The sequence below is a fragment of the Camelina sativa genome, chromosome 16 (assembly GCF_000633955.1).
Source record: "Camelina sativa cultivar DH55 chromosome 16, Cs, whole genome shotgun sequence".
NCBI lineage: Eukaryota > Viridiplantae > Streptophyta > Magnoliopsida > Brassicales > Brassicaceae > Camelina > Camelina sativa.
In genome coordinates, this window is record NC_025700.1 from 26,939,815 (window position 1) to 26,951,841 (window position 12,027).

Below are 12,027 nucleotides of genomic sequence, written 5' to 3' on the forward strand. Positions count from 1 at the left end.
AAAAAAAAAAAAAAAAAAAAAAACTTCTATGTGTATTCTGATTTTGTTGATATTGGCCCTCTACGTTTTGTAATTAATTTGAAAAAATAGCCTAGTGAACCTTGGTTTTTTTGAATTTGATATTTATTTCATTTTAGCTCATTCTTAACTTTTTTTGTCAACAAGCTATTTCAATTTTTTTAAAGGTGAAGGTGGAGTCAGTTAGCATATTATCTTTTACAATGTTGGATAATATTTTGCAAATTCCACTCTCGTAAATTTCCAATAATAAAAGTTGATATATATCCAAAAATATATACCGACGTAAATGTATTGAAACAAAACAAAAGATAGTATAAAACTAAAACATGCGGTCCCGTCCATCACCAGTCTCTTCCACAGAAACTCCAAAGGCACTGCAGACTTCATTACGTGCGGCCTCTCCCAAGAATCCATGATTAAAAGAAAAATAATGCAACCCCTATCTATCTATGATTACGTGGGCTGTCAAAAAATCTTGATTTAATTTCAGGATTGCATCCCATATATAGTTCATAGATTACAGAATGACCAAGTTAAGTGAAAGTGAATCAGCAACTTCTTAAATTCAAACATGCACTCACAATATTTATAGTCTGTAATATATTACTTTATGCACAATCTTCTTACAATTATTTCTGTTTTCAAGAAACATATACCAAAACAGTTCTGGACATATGCATGGTTCCAAATTTGCTGATGTTCTGTTGTTTTCACTCTGTTTTCAGACTATCATGATATATATATATATATATATATATGAAACAATAAATCAGACTATATGTTATACAAGCAATATACATATACTGGTTCTGCAAAGCAGTTAGGCAGTTCTGGTCTCTGATAAGAGTCTGCCTGACTGCCTTAATCTTCTAAACACTCCACAACACTTTCACACAACGGGACAAATCAATAGAGTCCGTCGTATGAAGTAACGATATTACTTTTTTTTTTCCTAATCATTTCTACATTCCCCTTTAGGTCACAAACAGATATCACGATCTGAATGGACTCCATTTCTCGCTGGCTTTCCGATCTGTAAGCAATCGATCGGTGGAACTGTTGTCGAAGTGAGCTCTCCAAATGTTTTCCAGCAAAACGGATCGGACATGTGGTATTGTAGTTGCACTGGTTTCAGCTCTATGCCTGATAATTGCACGTCTATGCAAGGGAAACTGTCGCTGCAAGCAAAATGCACTGGCTTCACGGTGTAAGTGCCTCGTATCTTCTCATATGTGACTCCTTCCACGGACACTGCTGAAGTCTGGTTCATGCATTTGCTGTGATCACAGTAGAATTGATCGATCACTATCGGAAGCTGAACCTCTGTGAGTTGAATGTTTGAGAAAAGTATTCCTTTCACTGATCCTATACCTCCCTGTATTTACATTGAAGCTGTTAAGTATCATTGACTTCCAAATAAAAATCACTCATTTATTTGATCTTTACCTGCCAAGTCTTGATCCGGACACCAGTCATTGTGTTGTGCATAACGACATCTCGGACTGTTATGTTGGAGACACAGGCTTTGGTACTGTCTTTACCAAGGCTCCCAATGCTGATTCCATGTCCTGGTCCACAGTTCACATTGTGTACATACACATTGGAGCAACCCGTTTGAATGGAAATACAATCGTCTCCTGAAAAAAAAACAGAGGAATTAATCAACGAAATCAAGACCTGGTTTTATACGAGTTTTATGATGTTATTTTCTAGTTAAAATTGACTTGTACCGCAAGCTAGTGTGCTAGTGTGAATCATGACATCTTTCGAGTTCTGAAGATGAATTCCATCTGTGTTTGGACTGTCTCCGGGAGAAGACACATTCACGTCATGAACTAAAACCTGGACGCAGTTATCAAACTTGAGGTGACATTGAGGACTGTTCTGAATGGTTACACCCGTCACAGTCACGCCAATACTCCCATAGAACCGCAGCGCCTATACCAGTAAACCCATGGTAAGCAAAAGAATTCATCGAGTGTTAAAAACATGTAGAGACTACTAATTCACCATTAATATCTCACCGTTGGTTTAATGCTTGGCATTCTCCCACTAAGCTCACTTCTTATCTGCCATGTGACAAAATCACAAAAACAAGATACAAAAACAGAGTTTAGGGTTAGATGAAACTAGTGTAAAAGTCAAGAATAAGATGAAGATGAAGATCTTTACCGGCATTGGAGGATGTTCTTGGACCGAATTGTTCAACGGGACAATAAGCTTGAAGTCATCGTCGATAGGATAATCGGAAAGGTAATCTTGTTGCCACCAAACAGTGCCTCTCCCATCAATAACACCTTTACCTTGTATTGTTATTCCTTTAAGCTTTGTGAACTCAATCCACCACAGTAACCCTCTTCCCCACGATTTAGTATCCGTAGGAGCTACAATCATCCCATCCAGCTGCAAGCAGGCAAAAAAACTCACATCTTTAAATTTTAAAACGTACATTTTATGTTTTAAAATATTACAAATGCTTATGATCAGTTCTTACTTGGAATACAATGTTTGCTTGACAATAAGGACCCGAGAAGGATATTGGTCCAACGAGGAAGATGTAGTCAGGCGGTATGACCATCGTTGATGCCTCTACTTTGCAGGCAGACGCCCATGCTGCTTCAAACGCCTGCAATTTTTTTTATTAAAACTTATCATTTGTTTGGTATTATCAATAAGAAGTTTTATTAATCATAGTTATAGTTCTGTTCTGTTTTGTTTCAGTGCACGGAGTTATGGTCCCCTCTTAAATTGAGTATTTTTGTTGTCATCTCTATATTCGTTAAATTCTTTTGTTTGTATTTGGGAGATTTAAAACATTTAAATGAAAAAAAGGGAAAAAGGTTATTTGACTTTACAGAACAGAGAAAAAGCTTTTTTGAGCTCTGTTTCTTGTTCTGTCTCGTGTTACCTTCTCAACTGTAATTCACATTATGGTTGTTTTTTTAAAAAACAATTCTCATGAAAGCGAGATTATAATTCTTGATTTAACCTGGAACCACTAAATTAGAATGGATAATAAATGTTTTGAGTCTGTACCTGAGTGTCATCACTCATGCCATCACCCTTAGCTCCAAAATCAAGCACATTGAATTGTTGAGAGTCCTCAACAGGCTGCAGAGGAAGAGGTGACGGTGGTGGTGGTTGGACATGTGGTGGTGGTTGTTGAACTTGTGGCGGCTGTGACACGACAGGTGAACCGGCATCGGATTTTGGCGGCGGACTTTTCATCTTCGGTTTTGGTTTTGGTTTTGGTTTTGACTTATGGGAATGGCTATTGTTGTCATGGCCTTTTGGTTTCTTGCTGGACAAGGAATTAGACAAGGAAGAGGAACTGCTATGGTGGTGTCTCAAATGTCTTCCTCTTCTGGCAATGCAGGTTTCTAGCGTTGTAGACCAGACAAGAATTGATACTAAAATCGTCATTGTGATGCTTCTAAGCCGTAGACTCTTTCTCCTTATCATAGTGTTTTTAGGTTGTTGTATAAATGTTCTCTGTGTTTGTGGTGGTTTGAGAGAGAAGAAGAAGAAGAAGAAGAGACTTTGGTTGGTTGCTTGTTGTTGTTGTTGTTGTTGTTGTTATAGAATGAATAAAGAGAATAAGGTTTGTCTAGGAGGTTTATATAAGGAGACGGTCTGAGAATATAGAACGAGTCACGGGAGCCGATAATGGAATTTCATGACGTTATTAAGAAAATTTGCACTAGATAAGCAATATATAGGACGATAATTTTAGAATATGACAATTGACAATATATGTTTTTTTTGTCCAAGAGACACAATGGAATAATTTAGTACCTTTTTACGTCTGTCACTTAATTTTTACGGAATATGTGATTTTGTGTTCATCATGTTATTTTCTATTTTGATATCTAATTCATCAATTGTAGTTTTTATAAGGTTTTGGTAATATGCTATTTTTGTATGTGTATATGAGTAGTATACACCAATTAAATAGACTTTTGTTGCCGTATACGTGATCATTTTTCTTGGGGGTCTATATATTATTTAATGTGTCACCTGTTAGTAGATAAATTTACGAAAATACTAAATAATTTTAAAGATGCATCAGTAAAATATATAATATGATGGTAAATTTCATCCGAAAAATTGGACTATATTCGTTTTTTTTTTTTTGAGCAACGTATAAGATTTTCATATCTTTCAAATACAACATCGTCTATTATGATATTTACGTATACTTAAAAGCCCTAAGCTATTTTTTGTTCGACACTCAAAACGTAGAAATCTATGAAGATCCGATCCTTTAACCAAAAAAAAAGAAAAAAAAAAACGTCGAATTCTAGGGTTGCAAGTAATCTAGTTTGGTCATTCATTATTCAGTAAAACTATAATTGATAACTGTTCTCTATAGTGTTTTTCTAAGAAGATATCGTAGAATATATTCCCTACACCACCTACAATACAATACCAGAAGTCAGGACTGTCTATTTATAGTAATAGTACGTACATGTTGGATAAGTTATTCGGGCATCTAAAATGACTCTCCATACCATACTTTTGAAAAATAGTTTAGGTAATTCGAGTATTTCTACTAAATCGAATAACAGTTGGATTCAGGTTCCGATATATTTAGGTTTTCAAGTAAGTTTGAATAATTAGTGATTTTGGATAATCTAGAGATAAGAGACATACATTATCCGCTGGAGTTGTACTAATTAATAGGATTGGGTGATCCCAATCAAAATACATAGATCTTCCAAAAGTAATTTGTCAAGATTTACATTTTTGAAGTGGTAAACTACTATAGTTATCGTAAAACATGATAGCATTATCATACATTAGAGATTCTTAGTTTTATTTGTTTTGTTTTGGAGATTATTAGTTTTATTTGTTATGTTTTTGGAGATTATTAGTTTATCGGATTAACTAATACAATTTCAGGGGATATGTGTGCGCCACGTGTAGACTAAAGGTTGGTTGAGACTCATCCACTTTGGTTGGCTGAAACACATTAGAGCAAGCCAAGACAAACAAACCACAAAGAGGCACCTGTTGAGACAAACACATATACCATTCCTGTTGCAAAACCTCATCTACTCGCATACAAATACATATATATACTTGCTTAATAATATGACTATCTATAGTATATGCAAATGTATACACCACAAAGTGGGGCTACGCGAAAATGAGGTTGTTTTTTTTTTTTTTTTTTTAATGTATACATAGGGATAAACATTTGTGTAGATAATATATAGATGTAATTGTTGATGTGTCATCCTGGTGATCAGATAAGTGTCTTATGGTCTCTATATTTACTATGATATATACTGACTTTTAATATACAATCTCTTGTTTCTCCATCCGCTCAAGATTTTATTTGTTGAGTAGTTTTACCATCAATTCATTTAACTGTGAGTGAATTATCTTCATTTACAAGTGTACTTGGGTGACATTTTTGGGTAAAACTAACATCCATCTTAAAATTGGTTTGGATAACTGAAAACAACGATTATCAAACAATTACCTCTCTGATTAACTCGATTTATTCATGAAACTCGTTAACTTTAAACAATTAATCTATTATATGTGTGTGTATATACCATACGACCCACTTAGTTGAAAGACAAATGAATCCAAAACTTATTTCTTTTAATGATGAACAAACCTTGACAGTAATTTCTTGGGTGGTAATTAATTTGTCGTTTTTGTTTCTTCCGAGAGAAACGTATACATACATACGTAAATACAAATAGATACATATTATATATATGGTGTGTGTGTGTGTGTGCATGTAAAAATGGATGAGACATGTGATTGGGTCTATATTTTGTCAATGGGCAGTTGATTATAACATCTCTTTTAGTGCTCACATGCACCACTTCACGGGAATTGCTTTTGTCTCCACAACTCCTCCAATCTTTCTTTTTAAAAACTTTTCTTATCTTTTTTTTTTGTTGTTGTTGTCAAACTCAATAATTTATTAGTTATCCTATGAAGAGATCGACGTCCTTAATTAGTTGTGTTCGATCACAAGTCACAGTTTCTCTCTAGCTATCTCTATTTCTCACACATACATTCAACAAAAAGTAATTGCACAAGACGCGCGATTTAACGAATTCTTTACTTCTCGTGAGCACATATGTCGAACATGATCTTGTGTCCTACAATCTCTACTATAAAAACCTTAATTATAAAAGTAATAGATAATATATACTATGTTACAAAGTATAGAAGAAATATACAATTATCATCTAAGGATTAAGAACAGTCACTTATATATTCTAGAGTAAAGTTAACTGTAATCATAAACTTGAATAAAAGTATATGGAAAGGGTTAAATCAGAAACACAAATGCTTCAGTTGACAAAAAAAAAACACAAACGCTTTTTTTCTTTAATCGCTAGAAACGTTCACCACTAATTAGATATGGTTGACACTTGACACTATACTAATAAGAGCTAAAGAAGAATATATAAATTAAAACTGTAGTCAATGCGTGTGTCTGTATATGTTCAGAAACCAAATATGTTCCTTTCTCATTAAATTCATAAAATGCCACTGTTCATTTTACACGAGACGTAAGAGTAATTAAGTACAAGAAACAAGAACTCTTTTCGTTTCATTTATTATTTAAGAATCTTCACGAATCGGGAGTTTTGTCAGACAAACATTTTTACTAGTACTGTTCTTTTTTTCTCTTAAATAGAGAACTAAAAAGAAGTATATGTCCACCCACCACAATGACTCAATGAGCATATGACATTTTCAGAAATTTATTGGTTACACATATGCTCAAAAACATAAAGAAATTCCTAGCAGTAGAATAACTAATTTTCATTTCAATTAAGCTAGATTTGATTATCTTTTTTTTTTTGTTATGTTTTTATATATAATGGAGTGTTGCTTTACTATCTTTCCACTCGGAATTGGTAGTTTCACAAAATTAAGGAACAAAATGGGATAATATAAAAATAGAAAATACAATATAGCTAAAGTCCCTTTGACTTTATTGCTCGACTCCTATTTTATTTCTCGACGGCCATTGCTCGACTCCTTGATCATGTGAAAATATGTGTATGTATTATGTGGACCGTACCAGTTTCTTGATACGCCAAAACAACTAATCTGCCATATATGTGTTACCTGTCTTCGAAGTTTTCATATAAATTCCAAAATTTATGATAATATATTCTATGTATTCGTACATATACCACACGTAACTGCATGTGTGCACATTTGTTTATTTTATACGATGTGTGTACTGTATGCATACACGAACATTCATCATCGTATTTTCTTTTTGTCAACTTGAATTTATAACTAAGGCTAGCTAGCGTAGCCGGTGGTGCAGTTTCTTACAAAAATAAGATCATCTTTAATTTTTGTTCTAAATTAATCAACATATTTTGTTTTAATTTATGACCTACACTGATTAACAGTTTACCTATGTCTTTAAAAGAATCTTTATATTTATTTTTGATATTTCAAAAAACGTTTTGAAGTGTTTCTTAGGTATTAGAATAGTTGGGATATAAATATTCAAAACTTAAACTCGTATATTGTAATGCCACAAAAAAAAACCCGTCATATTTAGAATTTATATTCGAAATCGAAATAATAAATTTTCAATTGTCTCTGGTAAAAATACTCAAACGTAATAACTAAGTGATCAATATACCTAGAGTCAAATTTCATTCTAAAATATTGAATTACAAAATAGCAAAACAAAAGAGAACGAGAGATATAAATAATAATCTGTAGGATTTTTTCATGTGGCTATTGTTTATCTGATTTTGTTCGATTATATTTTGTTTTCACATATGGCTCTACAAAAAAAAATTAAGAAAGGGGAAAAAGATGTGTTGTTCTTGCCGTCTTTTTGCGAAGACATGCTCGTGATTATTATTATTATTTGTGTGTGTTTTTTTTTTCTTCTTCTTAATGTTCCCGTGAGCCGTGAAGTGAACTCCATTCGTTGGCTACAAAAGTTATCGACTACCCCTACTGTCCCATCTTTCAGTTATAATCATTTATTTTTCTTGGTTTGATAAATGTCCTGATCCAGCCAAAATACTTGATGGCATATGCCTGGAAAAAGATTACGAATAAATTCAAAATTAGGATCATGGTTAAGATTGATACATGAAAATAACTGTACCATACAATGTGGATATATTTATGCATGTAGCTAGGTACGTTTTTTTTTTTTAGATTTAACACGCAATATTTTTTGTTTTAAATACAGTACATCATGTCATCATGATATATATTTAAATATAATATTATTAGATTTTGACGGTCTTCTAATTCAATATCAAAATTATAAAGATTTAAATTGTAATGTTCTAAAATTACCGATCAGATCCCTAAATACTAGTGTCAGTCCCGTTTGCGAGTAGTAGGGGAGAACTAATCAAACCGTAACTTTTGTTGAGTGATGAACCTCTACTAAGCTTGACAAATAAAGAGCTGAAAAAGAATATATAGAACGATATACATTTCTTTGGAAATTCAAAGATCCTACACCCGCAAAAGGTTATCTCAAAGATGACCTAGTTGGAAGTTGTAAACTTCCATTGACGAGATATGCGTGCCATTCAGAGCGACATTTTTGTCCATTCGATTACACAAAATGGTTACTTGATTAGTTTAGCCTGTGTAGATGCCTTTTGATCTATATACATGTCTTGTGCACATGTGTACGTAGTTATTGGACCAATTCTCTGTTCAATTCGTTAAGACTTTAATTTGTTTTAAGCATAAACGGCGATATTCATTGTATAATCAAGTCAATTTAATGTTTTAATATTCATCTCATAAAGTTCTAATCATATTCAAATATTTCCTGGACCACCATAATAGAGTATACGACCGATATTAGCATCTTCAGAATTGTATATGCCAAAGCCTTGATAGCCACGTTCATCGTCAGAGAAATCTTCGAGATAGTTCATCACGTTGCGGTCAACGTTATATAAACCGTCGAGTACGGTTATACGTTTCATATATGCACTGTTACTTATATCATTATCAGAAGGAAACAGTCCATATCCCATTTCAGGACTCGGCAGTGATGCGCTGTATACTTCTCCACCCCACTCGATTGAATTTCCAAAGCTTTGATGAAACCTACTAGACGGCCAAAAGCCAACTTCCTCTGCCGTGCCACTAAATTCAAACCACCAATTTCCATTTTTTTGGTCCTGTTACCCGAAAATAATAGGTAAATTTTAATAATACATTATAAAACACATTATTTAAGCAAATAATTTGGTATGCTTAAATCAGTCATAATCCTAATTAATTATCCAAACCTTGATTAGACCAAAGGTTGCAGAGCGACTTATCCGATCACCACGAATAGACACTGGCAACACTGGTGAACCAAGCGGAAAATCTTGACGAACGAGTATAAATCCAACGTTGCAGTTGCTATTGTAACATGATTTTCCACCTGACTGCTCCATCAAATTAAATACATACATATATCTCCTTACAATTATTTACGTTATTCAAAAAAAATGATTTACTAGCTAGCCTAATGTGACTGACTTACATTTGTATAGACGAAAGTCCGAGGTTGGTTGTCCTTGTACAATACTGGATTTACCTGAATTAGTAAACATAGTTTTTGTTGAACAATATAATTCATATTTTGTTAGTTACAAAATAGAACTCGTAGTCCTGCCGGTGTTTTTATCGAGTGCAAGTTGTAGATTGCAAAATAAATAAATCGATATTACTTACAGTCAAACCGACTTGGATAAAATCCCTTCCAATCTGCATGTGAACTCGAGAAGCACTGTATTGGGTAGGCCTAACCTTAGGAGCGGTTATACAAAGGTCCATTGTTGCTCCATTGAACCTTTTCTTTGAGTCTTTCGTCCGAAGCACCACATACTAATCCCGGTCATTTTTCATTCAATAACCAAACATTATTATCAGTATAAAATATCTCAAAATGTAACTTGATAATCCTGTTTTTTAAATTAAAAGAGGCAACTTACGTGATGTTTGTTGGAATGAACAACATTATTAGGATCATTAGTGGTAGTGTTCCAAGAGCCACGAGGTTTGTGACTATCGCCAAATGAGTCTGTTCTCAAAAGATCGTCTTTGGTGACTCTTCGTATAGGGACTGTACCAATGGGACAACCCACACCATTCTCCCATAAGTAACCAAATCCAGTACTGTTTGTCTCTCTTTCTCTCATTCCTTTCCATATTGGACGCATCTAAGACATATAGCGAACACCATAAACATATTCTTGTCCTTTTATGTTTGTAAAAAAATATAAGTATGACATAACCAATAGATCTGTAATTAATTATACCTTGTAATGATATGTGTGATTTTTCATAGAAGGATGATCAAATGCTGGTTGCTTGAAGAAATCCACACATCCGTATCTTTCTCCATCTATAGTCTATATCATTTACACCCATATATATATATAGAGAGAGAGAGGTTAACATATTAATTTTATAATATATAGAGAACAACAGCAAGATTATGATGATATATAAAAAAAAACCTTGATGATCTTGACAGCGGGTTTGTTGATAATCTTTAGTCTCTTCTGCATTTCTAAATCTTCAAATTTAGGAAAGCTCTTGGCTTCGACGAAATCATTGTTGTGACTTACAATTATATGAGCAAAGATGAAACACATTAAGAATACCCATATCATTGAGCCTCTCACTTCCATTTTTTTATCAAGAATAAAGAGAAAGAAATAGAGTTTATGGAATTTTTGAAGCATCATATATAGAAGATAAAGGTTTGATATATATAAGGGTCGAGGAGGCTCTGAGAAAGGAATAAAATCTTTGGTTTTTATTAATTCAGAGACCGTTGACCAAAAAATTTATGGAAAAAATTATATGCTACTAAATCATAATTTAATCAATTAACATTTAATTACTTCCCCAAAGACTGGTCAACAATTCCTGAGAGACTAACACATAATACTAAAGATATACTCCATCTCCATTCTCGAGATCAATTATGGTATTATAGTTGTAGTTGGCAGCGAAGAAGCAGTACGTAGGATTCAGCACTGGAGCGAGACGTTTTCTGAGGAGCTTGGTCGATGAAGAATCTATCTTAGGAGCTCATTTAATTTGGTTAAGGAAACTACAGACAGAGATATCTGGAATTGTTCTTCCTCAAGTAGGCGTAGAAGAAGAACTCAACTCAAACTCATGAGTCATGTGACCAAACATTCTCCAGCCAACGTAAATTGAAAGAAGTACAATACAGAACATTTTTTCTTTAATGTAGCTATATATTATGCAATGATGTAACTGAAGAAGATCCAATCTTCATCTATCGTGGTGGTTCCTTCATTTGATTTTTGTAAGGATTCATATATTATATGAAAGTTTTGGCAAGTAAAATTGCCTCTCTTCTGTTGTGTTGTGCTGATCTTTTTCTTTGTTTGTATATACTTATTCAAGTGAAAAGCGCAGAAATGTTTCATCTTTCAGCAGGAGCAGGACCATGCACAGTAATTTTTTTTTTCACAGACCTAAACTTCCAAAAGCTCTATTATTATTATTACACTACTATTGGTATCATTATTACTAGCTAGAACCAGTGACTTACCATCTTCTTTCCTATATTAATCTTCTCGAGATAAACATGAAGCACCTTTTGTCACCTTAATTAATCTTTTTACGAGTCCATTCACTTGTTTTATACTATTGAATTCTCTATAAATATCAATGTGTTTAGTAATGAGTTGGCACAAGAGGAAGAGCTGAAGAGATAAAAATTAAAAGTAATTGAAAAGTTGTAACAAAAATTAAAAGTCTTTGTTTTCTTATTAAAAGTAGAATTAAGTTTATAAAACATTAAAGGATAATTTAGTTTATATATTAGTTTAAAACATTACACAAGTATTAAATTAAAGGACTAAATTATCCAGAATTTTATTGGAAGGAAAAAGATTTTTTTTTTCTCCAGAAATCACATCATACAAATTTAATTAAAATATTATCTGCAAAACCTTAAACAAAAGTATTATGAAGACAAAAAAA

General features: G+C 33.1%; 2 protein-coding genes across 2 annotated transcripts; both read right to left on the reverse strand.

Annotated features, from left to right (window-relative positions):
- LOC104752725 (polygalacturonase At1g48100-like) lies at nt 749-3,483 on the reverse strand. Its single transcript, XM_010474933.2, has 7 exons — nt 3,058-3,483; nt 2,516-2,647; nt 2,194-2,424; nt 2,046-2,090; nt 1,752-1,959; nt 1,468-1,658; nt 749-1,396 (listed from the first exon to the last, which is right to left on the reverse strand). The coding sequence occupies exons 1-7, from the start codon at nt 3,481-3,483 to the stop codon at nt 1,001-1,003; spliced, it is 1,629 nt and encodes a 542-aa protein (XP_010473235.1). The 3' UTR covers nt 749-1,000.
- Nucleotides 8,804-10,733, reverse strand: LOC104752726. The gene is made up of 7 exons (XM_010474934.1): nt 10,521-10,733; nt 10,320-10,412; nt 9,993-10,220; nt 9,733-9,885; nt 9,542-9,595; nt 9,300-9,443; nt 8,804-9,188 (listed from the first exon to the last, which is right to left on the reverse strand). The coding sequence occupies exons 1-7, from the start codon at nt 10,692-10,694 to the stop codon at nt 8,820-8,822; spliced, it is 1,215 nt and encodes a 404-aa protein (XP_010473236.1). The 5' UTR covers nt 10,695-10,733; the 3' UTR covers nt 8,804-8,819.